Source organism: Nelumbo lutea, chromosome 8 (genome assembly GCF_056320005.1).
Source record: "Nelumbo lutea isolate HS-2025 chromosome 8, American lotus-T2T, whole genome shotgun sequence".
Taxonomy (NCBI): Eukaryota; Viridiplantae; Streptophyta; class Magnoliopsida; order Proteales; family Nelumbonaceae; genus Nelumbo; species Nelumbo lutea.
The window spans coordinates 47,347,039-47,362,579 of NC_142691.1; the positions used below are offsets into that span (position 1 = coordinate 47,347,039).

Here is a 15,541-nt window from a genome sequence, read left to right on the forward strand (position 1 = left end):
AAGCGTAATAAAAAATTTAACACTTAGGATGGGTTCTGGCTTGGATGGGTTAGTCGAGTTTGGGTGGGCCTAATGGTTCTTAGGTATCAAAAACAGCATTAAAGTTGTTGCCATTAGTTGTATTGTCATATATTCTTTTTTTTTTTTTTGTTATGTTTTCTTTCATTCTTATTTTACTATCCTACTTTGTGTTGATACTACATTCTCAAGAGAATTAAAACCACAATTTCAAAACAATAATCTCATTTAACAGGACTATGGTTCTTAGGTATCAAAAACAGCATTAAAGTTGTTGCCATTAGTTGTATTGTCATATATTCTTTTTTTTTTTTTTGTTATGTTTTCTTTCATTATTATTTTACTATCCTACTTTGTGTTGATACTACATTCTCAAGAGATTTAAAACCACAATTTCAAAACAATAATCTCATTTAACAGGACTATGACATAGTACATAAAACCAACCACACATATGATACTTTATGGCATTTTCAATTGATGTAAGCCTATCTAAGTCCAACTGAAGATTTATTTTTTGGGTTATGTCTTATCAATCTAATCATAATCCAAGTTCTACCCAATGAGAGTGGCCAAATTTTTAATTAATTTTTTTTTTAATTTTAAGTAGTGAGATTTCAAGATTCTTGCTCTAATTCTCTCTAGTTCTTGAGTTCTCAACTAACTGTTTTATTTTTCATTTTTTGTTTGTCTAGTTAAAAAATCATATAAATAAATTTGAACTTGTTGGGGATGTTTTTGTATATAACCACACCAAATCAAATCCCCAACTATATTCCTAGAATTCTAGGATCAATGCCTACACCCAACGGGGGCATTACCAAAACTAAAACTACAGCCACTGCAAATGCCAAAGTAGGGCAGGGTTCCCTAATTGCTTCAATTTTAGCAAGGGAAGCTATGAAAGAAGTCCCTTCACTTCTCCTTACCAAATAAATATGGCCTTTTTGATATTTTTTCTTTTTCCTTTGATACACTAATTGTTTATTAACACAAAGAGAACAAATAAAACACCAAGACACAAGATACGAATAACACCCTAAGCAAAAAAATGAACAAGATAAAGAAGAAATAAAATAACAGTCAAAGAAATACAAGGGGGAAGAGTCTTTGCTGGAGAAAAGATGGCACAACCACAACAACAAGCTAAACTTAACTCATAGACTGCGAGAGATAAAAATAAATAAAACAAAAACTAATATTAAATTAGGATTCTATTGTGGTGGCTTCTGGTGAATGCGGTTTTGGTAGACGAGCAGGAGAAGTGTTGCCAAAGAGAAGGAGAATGGGTGCAGGAAGAAATTGGTATCCACGTGCTAATTTTTGTTGCATATATAATTTCTCCAATGAAGTTAAATCTACACCACTGATGTTGAAGTGAAATCAATGGTTAAAATAAATTGCTGATATAATGGCTTTTAAAGGTGGTTTAAACCATTTAATAAATGCCACTTAAAAACCATATATTTAGCGGAAATTTAAATATATTTTTAATGATTGTCACTTAAAATGCATATAATGGCATCTTTGATATGGGTGTAGTGGCAATTTTAATAAACACCATTAAAGCCTCACTTTCTTGTAGTGGTGGTGGTTCTAATTGCCGCTATTTTGCAATTTTAATTGGAACAATTAGCTATGAAATGTATGAAAATCATGTATTTTTTTGCTATATTTCAAAAAAGCATGGCTATAGATTGAAACAACTAGCTACGGTTTTGCAAGAAATCGTGGCTATAGATTTCAGCTTTTAGCCACAAGTTTGTTAAAAACAATAGCTAAAGATTGATAAATGTATTTAGCTTCAATTTTGTAAAACGCCACAGTTATAGGTTAGCAAATCTAGCTATGGTTTTATAAGAAATCATGGCTACAGATTGCATCTTTTATCCATGGTTTGTTAAAAAAATCATAGTTATAGGTTGAAGTGTTTAGCTTCGGTTTTGGCGAAAAAACCATGGTTATAGGTTGGCATATTTAGCTATGGTTTTGTGACAAACTATGACCATAAATAGAAGACTTTAGCTATGGTTTTGTGAAAATTTGTGGTTATAGTTTTGGATATATAGCTACAGACAACATACAAATTGTAGCTATATGCATCTTTTAGCTATGGTTTTGTCCGTGGTTAAAGGTTCATATAGTTTGTATCCATCCTTTAGCTATGGACAACTACTGTAACTATATATGTGCTATAGCCATGGATTAATTGAATCATAATGGTAAGCTATAGCCATATGAACATAGGCTACAGTTTATTGCCCGTAGCTAAACTATGGGTATAGGTTTATAGCTATAGTTTTTCTAACCTTTAGCCATAGTTCTGTCCATAGCTAAAGGTCTTAGTTGTTGTAGTGAAGATGAACTCCAGATCATCCTTGGACCAAAACAATAGAAGCAAACATGGAAGTCTAACCCAAATGTCTATAGTTTCAAGTTTCGCTTTAATTGGATTAAATCCAATCGTCCATGGGACAATAAGAAGATACTTTTCATTAATGACACATGGGCCATTGTTGAGTACTTTATCATAATCAAACTTAGAAGTGAAAGTAAGAAGATAATACCCATTTTTGATAGTTTGGACATCGGTCTTGTTTTAAATCTTCCATTCACTTGGTTTATCAGTAATGGATTTGATCGGTTCAGAATCCCCTAGGAATTTTGCAAAGAGATAGAGGGCCCAATGATCATCAACTTTCGTTGCCTTCTTCCTTTCATCATATTTACTAAGCCAGCCACACTTGAGGAGCTAACAATTGCTTCTTTTTATTTTCTTTTTCCATAGAAATCACCTCCTCCTGGAAAGCAGCAGAGAGTGACCTGCGAGCCTTGCGTGATTCTCCTCAGGACAATGCCAAAGTTTTCTTGTTCTCCACAGGATAAGAAACATTGCACGATGAAGTTTTCTCAATAGTAGAAATGGACAAGTACAGGTGACTATCCTCACCTTTGTCATTTAATAAATAGTCCCTGTTAATACATTCATTCATGGATGTTTTTGTCCTTTTTTTTATGGTTACCAGATACATGAGCCTCTAGTTTGCAATTCAAAAGTTCATCAATGAACTCATGAAACATTAGAACATCTTTGTAACTTCCCCTTTTAATTGCTTGGTTTTTCTTTCTTGAGAATGATTTTGCAAACACCATGTCTGTCGTAGTTAATGGTAGACTCCATTGTTTTATAGTGTTTTTCCTTTTCCTTATCGAGGAAAGTATATAGGGTTGTTCATAAAGTATTGTAAACCGACCAAATTAGGACCAGCCGATTCGACCCAAGATGGTCGGTTTTAAAAAACAATCGGTTGGTTTCAATTTAAAAAATAGTAGAACCTGACAACTCACTTCAGCTGTGGATTATATACATAAAAAGTTAAGACATTATGAATTTTGTTTTTTCTTATTTTTGGTAGCCATTCAGTCGGTTTGCCTATTACACATCAAAAGTACCTTTGGCGAGGAATAGGAGGTTTTATGAGAGAAAAAGTTTAAACATGGTTTTCAAAACCGAACCAAACTGGATGGTCGGACCGAAAAAACTGGGAACCAATCAAGTGACCAGTTCTGTTTTACCCCAGAACCGTTATTTTCCAAAAAATCGTTGAACCACTCGAATCGTCCAACAGTTTGGTCATTTTCTTTTAATTTTTTAATTTTTTATCAGAAAGGCCATCCGTTCGGTTTGAACGGTTGGACCATTCAACCTAGGAACTGGACCCCTGACTGATTCGTTGTCTGGTTTGGTTTTAAAAACCTTGAGTTTAAATATTACCTATTTGACATATTTTGACATGATTGACCGACATGCAATTCTATGTATAACCCCTATTGTTATAGGCTGGTGATAATTGTAGGTACAGATAGAGGTTGGGCCGAATCAAGAATTGGATTTTTTCAAGTAAAACATTAAAGGGAAAATCTATGATGCAGAAAAAATATGGTATGGGAAGAGTTTTGACCAATTAAAACCCACCCATGAATTTTGATAAATAACACCTTATTGGCTACCACATTTATGATTCCAGTTGACTGATTAGATATTTTTCAGATGTTATATCTTTACCATAACATAGTCGAACCCAACATTAAAATTTTGGTTCGGTTTAATTAAAGCCGATTTCAGATAAAATGAAAAAAAGTCAGTTTTCCTTACTTGTTGGTCAGTTTATGTTAAAGCCAACCCAATTTTTTCGGTTTGGTTGATAATGTTAAGTGCAATCGAACCGAATTGATCTGTGAACAACCCTAAGGCTCAGTTTGGAAGGAGTACAAATACAAATATGTACAATGTAAATACATATATAAATTAATACAAAATATATGGTTTTGCGCTTTACATATTTGCATTTGTACTCCTTCCAAACCAAGCCTAAAGGAAAGGACCGTTATAATTATTCATGATTTTCTCACTTGAGCCTCCTAAGTATAGTCCATCAAGAATCACTTACTGTTTACACCATTTAATGCCTTCGGGAGGTGGAACATGTTACTCCATGGTACAAAGCCATGCAATTGGATCTAGTAGGCACACTATAGTAAGCATGTTCAATGAGCACTTGATAAATATTCTGACAATTGTCAAAAGTTGTTTTTAATCTTTTTTCAAGGGTAGGCTAGGGGTATTTTAAGGGACAAGTGTCAAAAAAATTTTCAAGTGCTAATTGAACGTGCTTACAATGTTGTGCTTACCTGATCCAGACTGATGCATTTCATGCTTAATTAGAGGATGAGAATTTGATCCAAGCATAGGCATGTGGATTAAATTAACTTCCTTCCCATTAGTAAGGGTTGAAGAATACACAAACCCACTTGATTTTTCACCTTTAGCAATGCCCATTAGATATTTGAGTTTAAATCATAAGATTTTAAATAGATCATATAGGTTTATAGAAAGTTCAAAATACCAAACACATGGTCTTTTTCTGTTTGGTATTGTGTAGACCAGAAGATCAAAGATGAGTTCATAGAAAGACCAAAAAATCAAAAAATCAGGAAGCTTTAAGTGAATCTTTAGTTTGGTCTTTTCGCACTAAAAATAGCTTTTCCAATTGTCTTTTTAATGGCTCGGTAGACCATGATGCAAACCAAACATTCTTGATCTTTAAAGACAAGACCATAAAAACTTAAAAGTATGTCTTGTTTATTTATTGGGCTGTTAAAAGATCTGCCTACAAAGACTAGCCAAACAGCCCTTTAGTGAGGCAGTTTGATCCAATAACCCATATTTAATTGGGATAGTGATTTCATTTCTCAGCTTTTTGATAATGACACAACCAATGCTATTCCATAGATTAAGGGGTAACTTTGAATGACAAATTAATTTGGGTTTACAGTCCACATGGGACCACCACTTGAACGCTGGAAGATATTTGGGGGAGGTTGCTTATGAGAACCCCAAAATGAACTTTCCAACTGTGCAGCTGAATTACAATGAGAAAACCAAAATTTCTGAAGTTAACTATAAATCAAAACCCCTAGCCTTTTTAATTTATTTTACTTTTTTTCTTTAATTTACACTTTATACTATTGAATATGAATAGTAAGATCAAGTGTACTGAGTTGGTTATCACCAACGTATAACTCAACAAAATTATTCAACGATCCACAAAAGGATGATATGCCCTCACAAAAACATACACAATTAAGTTCAATGAAGATATACAAATAGCTTTACATATAGATACAACTAGGGGTGGTAATGAGCCGAGCTTTTTATGAGTTGCTCGAGCTCGGCTTGTGAAAAGCTCGACTTGGCTTGGTTTCAACCAAGCTCGAGCCCAATTCAATGGTTTGATTATTAAACGAGTCGAGTTCGAGCTTTCTAGAGCTCAGCTCGTGAGGCTCGTGAGCCGGATCGAATATATATATTTGATATTTAATGTATATAATAAAATTATAGAAAATAATATATATACGTATAATAAAAATATTATAATTTTTAATTATTATAATTCTTATTTTTTTAAATATAAAATAAAAAATAATATATATTTTTTATTTTTATAAAATATTTTTTTCTCAAAATCAAGCTCGAGCTTATGCATTTTTTACTCGAGTCGAGCTCGAGCTCAAGGTTCTGGCTCGAACCGAGTTCATGCTTGAGCTCGAGCCTTGTAGAATAATCTCGAGCCAAGCTCGATCCTGGTACTATTCGGCTCGGCTCAGCTCGAATCCACCCCAAGATACAACCCTCGACAAAAGAGTGAAGAAACAAACGTACACCAATTCAATCAGTTGAAAATCAAACCTTCTAATCTTATACTTTCTGGACTAATCTTTGCATTTGAACAGGTCCCATCCCCTTCTTTAAGAATTCATTTCCCCACTTCTATCTACAGCGTAGTTTTTAAAACTGACCCGGAGACCAATACGGTTAGGGGTTTGGTTATCGAGTCAAACAATCAAAATCAGTCAAAACCGTTATGACAAAAAAAATTTAAAAAAAATAAAAACGATCAAAACCGTTCGAACGGTTAACCGCCTAGTTCAGCGGTTTGCTAAACAAAATCAACGGTTTTGGAGAAAAATCTGGTTTTGGGGAAAAACGGAACCGGTCACCTGACCAGTTCTCGATTTTTCCAATCCGGTTTTGAAAACCATGATCTACAGTAACATCATCGTACCATAAAATCCCCTTGATCAGTTGTCCTAATCCAAGTAACCAACCACCGTAATCCTCCACATTTGGAGCTAATGTCGTCCATCTGCAGGTTTCTTATCTATTATCTCCTTGTTCTCCTTTGGCAACTCAGATGGAGTGGTCTCCTTAGCCACCGATTATCCAAGACCCCGACTTTCCTTTCCCATAAACCTTTTCGATGGAAAAGTTGCTATTGTGCTCTAAATTCCCACTGACCCATCCCTTCTCTTCCCTCTGTTGGGTTTCCCAAATCTCAATTCTCACCAATGGTCATCGCTATAGAAAAAAAAGGTAATTTAGGCATTAGATAATTTTAAACAATTAAAATACAATTTTTTTTAAAGTTAATCATTCAAAAAAAATTTAAATAGTTAAAATATAATCATTTAAAAAATTTTAAACGGTTAAAATATAATCTTTTTCAAAGTTAATTGACAAAAGTCATGAAACACTAATAGAAGGGGTTTCTGTCTAATTGCTAAAGTTCAAGAGGTCTTTATCACAAAAAAAAAGTGCAAGGGCCTTTGTCACGGAGGTTGTATGTATTTGGAATCGGGGATGTTTATTTTTTAAACATTTTATATTTGATTTGTTTAAAAATCGAGAAAAGCAATAATAAACCCGTTTATTGGTACTTAGGCATCACATCAACAAAATAGTGAATAAATACCTATCCGTTGAGGTATGGATTCACCTACTTTTACAAATCTTTGTCTATCTATATATATAATATTAAAACAGGTCCGTCCATGTTAGCACAACTCTCCTATGAGAGAAGTTATTTATCTATTTTTTCCATTTTTTATATTTTATATTTTCTTTTGTTTTAAAAATATAAAACAGTAATCATTCCTTATCTTGATTAGATTAAACAACCAATGAAATGCACTTTCCAAAAACCTAAATAATCTCTTCTCCTAAAATTTCTCCTATACTACCTCCCCCACTTTCTCCAAATTGATTACTAATTCCTATTTATCTTCTAAATTATCTCTAATTCCTATTTATCTCCAAAATTATCTCTAATTTAATAGAGAGTTTTTCTCCTAAATTATCTCTAATTCATATTTATCCTCTCCCCTACTTTTTATCTATATATATATATATAAGTAAAGTTTGGATTAAAAAATATAAGAATTATTTAAATATTCTAACAAAATTATAGAATAACAATAAAATATTTATGAAAAACACAAAAAATAATTTTATATTTTTACAAAATATATCACAAAATTATGTACTAACAATTTAAATTATATTTTTCCAGATTATCAATTTAAAACTTTTTCAAAAATTTAATAATATGTAATAGCTTTAAATATATACAATTCAAATAAAAAAATTAAATATTTTATAGATTATTTAAATATTTATCATAACTAGATTTTAAATAGTTAAAATAACAGAATTATGTAATAAATTTAAAAAAAATCTTCAAAGTAGAAAAATAATTATAACATAATGTTGAAATTAATAATAATTTAATATATTACAAAATTAATATGAAATTATGTAATAATAGTATAAATTATGATTTTATGGATAATTAAATTAAATAAATAATTAATATTTTAAATTTTAAATAATTTACATATTATTTAAGTATTTAAATAACTAAATATTTTAAATAAAAAAATATTTATCATAACTAGATTTTATATAATTAAAATAAAGAAATTATGTAATAAATTAAAAAAAAATCTGAAAAGTAGAAAAATAATTACAACATAATATTGAAATTAATAATACTTTAATATTTTTACATAATATTGTAGATAACTAATTTCACTTATATCAAGTAATAATTTGAGAAAAAAACTTTCAAAAACATTAATATTAATGCTCCACACCTGCCTTAAAATATATGGGGCCGATAATCATTCAACCCCTCACTATAGGTCCCATGTATTTTATCACCAGTGTGGAGCATTATCATTGATTCAACAGCCAAGTATACAACCAAAGTGTTAAGCTACTCGGAATTAACCTAGAGGATAATTTTAATCCCAACTCATAAAACAGAAAAACCAGGGGTTGTGGGCCCAACCCTAGATATTGGACCCAAGGCCTAAGCCCTATTTGGACATGTGGTCAAGTAAGATCTTTCCAACCCAATTTTAGCTTGAACTAAATATTGACATATTGGGGTTGGATCTAAGCTCAGGTCGAGCTTGGATTGGTCAATTGGTCTTAAATGAGCATATTAGGCTCAATGTAGTAAAAAGTTGCATGAGCCAAATTTTCATCACTAATTTAAATCTTTAAATAGGAATTTTGTGTATGTGTCATGCATGCAAGTGACGTTTAAGTTAGGTAAGGTCACTAAAAAGTTGCTTGTGTATGGTAGGGCTTGGCTTAGATTAATAAAAGGCCAGGTTGAGTTTAAGGTGAGGTAGAGCTACCAAGAGGCTAGTGTCAAGCCCAACACCGAAAATAGAAAAGCCCATGGTTTTTGGCCCAGGCCTAGCTCGAGGATCGAAAATGAAAGCCCAACCCATACAAAAATGCAGACTAGGTTAGTTCTAGCTAGCTCGGCTTACCTAAGTTGCACCTTTAGTCCCTACCATTGTAACTACATAGCATTGTACATGTTATATACACAAGCCCCATATCATGCTATAGGGTACTTTGAAATTAGGTCACAACAACTACAAGGAGCCTTAAATTATTCCCATTTGAGTTGAGCTATTCAAAGTCCAACCCAAGGTTTTTTTTTTTTTTTTAAATGGAATTTAAATTTTCATCATTTTTTTATATCATTTTTAACCAGTCCCCTAATTTATATCAGTATCTTATGTAGTATGTGCACTATACATAGTAAAGGTCCCAACTTATAAAAATTATTAATTTTAATAATATTATTAATTAATTTAAAATGCATTAATACAAGGTTATCTAATAAAATAAAAAGAATAAACAAAATATAATACAACATTAGAACATGGGTTCTATGTGCAATATATCAAAGCCAGGTTTTATTATGTCCAATTGATTTTAAACGGTAATATTATTAAAACAATCAATTAATGTTTTTTCTTCTTAAAACATTTCTATTTAAGCTAGGCTGGTTCAAGTCTAACCCAAGTTTTTTTTAAATAGAATGTAAATGTATTTTAAGTTTTCATTAATTTTTATTTTTATACCACTTTTAATGGGTCCCCTATTTTATATATCTCTTATGTAGTATTTGCACTATGCACAATAAAGGTCCCAACTCATCAAAATTATTAATTTTAATAATATTATTAATTAATTTAATTTAATTAAAATGCAGTAATGCAAAGTTATCAAATAAAATCAAAAGAATAAACAAATCGTAATACAACATTAGAACACAGGTTCTATGTGGAATGTAACAAACACATATTTATTATGTGCAATGGATTTTAAATTATAATATTATTAAAACTATCAATTAATATGTTTTTTTATGTTTAAATTTCTTATTTTGTAAGTGTTTATTAAGTTTCATTTTTAAGTGGAATGGAAATGTTTTTAATTAACATTTTAAGGAAACCAAATTTCTTAATTTTTATTAACTGTTATGAGATAAATGTATTTTAATATTTATTGAGTTTCATTAATAGTTATTATTTTTTTTAAGTGTTAGCTTAGTGATTTTTAAATTAATATTTTTTAGAATAACATTTTTATTTTTATTGTTTTATGTTTTAATTTTTAAAATCAGCATATTTAGATTATTTGATTTATTAATATTTTATTATATTATCATTGTCTCCCTCCCTCCCTCTCTCTCTCTCTCTCTCGTTCACACATTCTCTTAATTGACCTCAAGCTTTGCTTAACATTCAAAAGAGTCTTTCGATCATTGTCTTATCGATAAAAAGCCCAAAAAGCGACTTATGCTGTATGCTACAAACAGCCAAGTCTTTTCGGTGCGAAGGATCTACTAATGGTAGCTAGGCACTTATTCTCTGCATTAGTCTTCTTACATGTGAGGGTTAATGAAGCCCATGGAATAGAATCCTCTCTCCATTAAGAAAAGAGAGAACATGAACAACAAGGGGTGGGGGGGTATTCCTCTCTTCACCATGAAGAAATGGTTTTTTCTTATTCCTTCAACGTCCACGTCAAAAAGATGGAAGAGCCTTCATCACTAATCTCTCTCTGCCTTTTATTCTCTGGGGCATCGGACTAAACCAAACTGGATCTGGCAGCTTTCTCTCTCCTTTTTTTTCTTCCTTTCTTCTTCTTTTCCATTGTCTCTCCTCTGCGGCTGCAACAAACTGAGGGACGTTCAGTTCTGACCATCCAGGGCGGTCTTTACTTCCTCTTTTAAGTCAACCTCCCATCTCAACATTAAGCATTGAAATTGAAGGGTATTAATATTTAAATATCCCCATTTTCTTTTCCTCCTCTTTCATGGTGTTAGAATACTGATGGACTGTTTTTGTCTTCCTGTCATTATCTTGTTTTCTGATAATGTTTCTTTCCATAGGTTATGTGCCTTCTTCATTATTACATTGGTGCTGATTTTTTACCCTTCAATTCATGTGTTTAGCAAGAATACCCCTCAAGTCATTAGATTTAGGTCACCTTGGGAGCATCTTTTCACGTGGGTTGTTTGTTTTTTAGAAGTCCGGTAGCTAATTTTTCAGTCTTTCTCCGTTTAATTGGGTGAAGATCTTTCCACTGAAAGATCACACCCTGAAGAGACATGAGAAGTTGGATTCGAGATTATTTTGGAAAAATGAAAATGAAGCTTCTTGCCTTTTTTTTCTCTTATTTAAGTCTTGTCTTTATGCAAAAAAACGCACAAACAGATGCACCTTCAACCACGATCTTTGAGCTGCCAAGATGGTTATGTAAAAGCTTATTACGTCTTTTGACTATCAATTCTTCTAAAAAGATTTTCGAATTAAAAAGACTGCTAAATGGCATCTTAGTTTAGTTTTGGTGATTAGTTATTAAAAACAAGGTATAGGTTAATATGATTTGCTCTTCTCTATTTGATGTGTTGGTGTTGCGTGCCCATAATATTATTAAGATATGCCACATGAACGGTCAATGTTGATTAGCGTATATCACAAGTAAGGAATGAACGAAGTTGGTATTATATAAAGCGGTGTTTTTATCTCTATTTGTATTATATATATAAAGCGGGTATAAATCCAGCTACCATATATCAAATATGTTGAATAATTAGAATTTGTAAATTATCAAAATCAAATTAATATGAGTAACCCACATCCCTCTCTCAATAGAAGGAAGAAATTACAACACCCAAAAGTTCAGAGGCAAGTACATACTTCATCATTAATTTGCTCTCTTTGCCTCTGATCTTGTCTTGCCCAGTTCTTCCATTTTGCTTTGGACATTTGGATGATAGTTCATTTATTTCCTTCTTTTATTTGATTTTTAGTATACATATTTCCTTCATATATGGTAATTTTGCCATTGTTTAAGGCTTCGGTTGTTCATATGTGTAGTATGTGAGCTGATGCAAGCTAGGGATTTTGGGTTTTCAGAGTTGAAGTGAAGCTAGGGTGGAACAAGTTCTCTCACTCAGAGTGGGTATGGATAATATTTTGGCTCAAGATGTACTCAGTAACCTACCTGATGCCATTATACAACACATACTTGTGCATATGCCGATAAGGGATGCTGTGAGAACAAGTATCTTATCAAGAGGATGGAGGTATAAATGGGCTACCATTCCAACTTTGAAGTTTGATTACAGATGCATACCAACTTCTTCTTCAAAAGAAGACCAACTTGTGAAGATGGAAAAAATTGTGAACTTTGTTGCTCGAGCTCTCTTGCTTCATACAGGTCCAATTGACAGGTTTAAGATATCTCATACATGCCAGCTGAGAAGTTGCTCTGATATAGATCAATGGATTGTCTTTTTATCAAGAAATGGGATAAAGGAATTTGTCCTAGAAATGTGGTATTGTCGTGATCAAGAACAGCAGTTTGTTGTGCCTTCTTCTCTCTTTACTTGTCAAAATTTGAGAATGTTGAAGCTCCGCAACTGTGTGTTTATACCACCTCCAACATTCAAAAGCTTTCCTTGTTTGAAAACACTCTGGCTTCAATGTGTTACTTGTACAGATGATATAATGAGAAGTTTGATTACCAGCTGCACACTTCTTGAGAAATTGTTCATAAAGGATATTCATGGCCTAAGCTCTCTTCAAGTCTATGGTCCAAATCTCAAGTACTTGAATGTTTGGGGTGAATTCATAGAAATTTTCATACAACATAGCCCACTATTAGTTGATGCTAAATTTAGTCTATTCTATCATCCTAAAATTAGAAATGCAGACCAAAGTTGTATTTCCATGTGGCCACTGGTCTTTGATAGTCTCATCCATCTTGAAAAGCTTTATCTACACGGAATGTGGTGGGTATGTACTCTTTTCTTCTTTTGTTCCATATTTTTAAATTATCTTTGTTATGTATTCATCTGAAAGCATTTGAAATGAGGGTGCGTTTTCTGTTTTCCTTCTTGATAGTTTTCCTCGTATGGTGATCATATACCAGAAAGACTTCCCACTACACTTATTTATCTGAAGAATCTTGATTTGTGTATCGCCTTTCATAGAACGTCTGAGATCTTGACTGCTCTTTGCTTAATCAGAAGCTCTCCCAACATACAACTGCTTAAAATTCGGGTCAGTCATTCTCATTTATGAACATCTACATCCTTTTATCATCCAATTAATATAGATTGTATTCATTGAGGTCTTGCATCTTTCTCCAGTCTGAATCTTTGGTAGGATTTAACACGGAACATCCATCTGATGACATGGATTTCTGGGAGATGCAATGCCACTTGGATTGCTCCTTGAATCAGCTCCAAATAGTGATAATGAAGGATGTGCATGGTCTAGTACATGAACTCCAGTTGATAAAGTTTATCCTTGGTCGTTCGCCGATGCTCAAAACAATGACTGTAATACCTTTTCATGTTAGTGAGAGTCTTAAAGATTGTGCTGATAAGTATATTAAAGAAGAACATATGTTGATAGAATTAGTGCGATTCAAACGAGTTTCTACACAGGCAGAGATCATATATGTTAAATAGTAGTGTGACATCTTCAACCTTTTGCAATGCATTGTTTATCTATCGTTCTGTTATCTTATCTCAACATCTTTTGCCTTTGTGGAAATACCCTTCTTGTATTGTCAATTAAAATTTTGAAGACAATCTTATATGATTAAAGCATTTTGGGTGGATATAAATGAATGAAAACAAGGGAAAAAAACACCTTTTCCTTTCTCTCATTCACCTTATTATCAGATTCTTTCTCTGTGGGGGCATTTGTTTTCTGGATTTTGAGAGGAGTGAAAGTTGGTGATCAATGGAATTTAGAAACTCGTATTCTTTTTTCAGATTTATGTAGGGATCAGGGAGATAGTAATACGGGAATACCCATCTCTCAAGTGGGTAACACCTAAAGGAAAGCTGCAAATAATTGGATGTGGGACAAGAATGTCCCTTTTAATGATAGATTTTTATGGATAAAATGGTCATTATCTTATTTATCTTATAAACACTTACCCCACTAAGTAACTAACTGAAAAGCAAATGGGGCCTCAAATGTTTTTTTGTACAGTTCCGTTTATCCACACTCATTAATTGCAGATGCATGAAGATCAAGTATCAATTGGCTGATTGTATTTGCATCTCAATGTCCCAATTCTCGTGGTTCTTCATACCTTGTCCCACAGGTTTCTTCTAGTAAAGGTTGAGAGCTTGGTTAGAACCTACACTATCACCCACTTCCCTTCTACTAGAATAACCATCACTGTGCTTGGAAATGCCCTTCTCTATACAAGGGACAATGAACAGACGTGGGCTTTGGTTCTTCCTTGAAGAATGTCTACCATTCTGTTCTGAGGTGACCTACACTCTGCCATTGTTCAGAGATGGCCTAGACAAGAGTGGTTGAAGTTGAACCCATTATTGAAATCTAGGTATTAATTCCCTCCTTATAATGCCCTAGACATGGTCACATGCACATTGATAATGAAAATAAGGGAAAGGAGAACAAGCTCCGGTTTGTGACAAAAGCTGAACCATCAGGTGCTTTCTCACCATATGGCCAATGTAGTTGATCAGCTCGGATCTTTGGCTGGCGACCATAGTCGCCCGATGATCACCAGTAAAAAATGAACACATCTCCATTTTGTGATTTCAAATTTAATGGAAATAAATGGATTTAACGAGGCAGATTTGTCAGCACCTGAAAAGTAGTTTAGCCAACTCAGGAACTTCCCTTCCCATTCTTTTTTCACTTTCTATCACTCTTTCTCTCTATATATATTGTTGGCCAATGTAGTTGATCACCAAATGGATGTTAAAATTGTTTTCTTAAATGGTGATTTAAATGAAGAGGTTTACATGGAACAACCAGAAGGATTTGTTCTTCCTGGAAATGAGAAGAAAGTCTGTAAGCTGGTTAAATCACTATATTGATTAAAACAAGCACCTAAACAGTGGCATGAGAAATTTGATTCTTGCATTCTAGCTTTTGGTTTTAAACATAATAGTGCTGATAAATGCATCTACTCAAAATTCACTGAAAATTATGGAGTAATTGTGTGTCTTTATGTGGATGATATGCTTATTGTGGGTACAAATATGGTTGACATAAATGAAACAAAAAACTACTTATCCTCTGTTTTCAAGATGAAAGGTTTAGGAGAAGTAGATACCATCTTGGTAATAAAAGTTAAAAAACATAGTAGGGGCTATGCATTAAGCCAATCACATTATATTGAGAAAATACTTGAGAAATTTAAGCATTTAGAGTTTAAAGAATATAGCACGCCATATGATTCTAGTATAAAGCTAGTAGAAAATATTGTTGAGCAATTGCACAACAAGAGTATGCTAGTGCAAAAGGGAGC

At 32.7% G+C, this 15,541-nt stretch overlaps 1 protein-coding gene across 2 annotated transcripts; it reads left to right on the forward strand.

Annotated features, from left to right (window-relative positions):
• Positions 1-10,827: 10,827 nt before the first annotated feature.
• LOC148844016 (F-box/FBD/LRR-repeat protein At1g13570-like) lies at positions 10,828-13,762 on the forward strand. 2 transcript variants are annotated; one of them, XM_088959682.1, is made up of 4 exons: positions 10,828-11,001; positions 12,112-13,032; positions 13,141-13,299; positions 13,389-13,762. In XM_088959682.1, the coding sequence occupies exons 2-4, from the start codon at positions 12,199-12,201 to the stop codon at positions 13,710-13,712; spliced, it is 1,317 nt and encodes a 438-aa protein (XP_088815808.1). In that variant the 5' UTR covers positions 10,828-11,001; positions 12,112-12,198; the 3' UTR covers positions 13,713-13,762. The 2 variants fall into 2 exon arrangements, with proteins under 2 accessions (XP_088815808.1, XP_088815807.1); XM_088959681.1 differs by having other exon boundaries at positions 12,151-13,032.
• Positions 13,763-15,541: the final 1,779 nt, after the last annotated feature.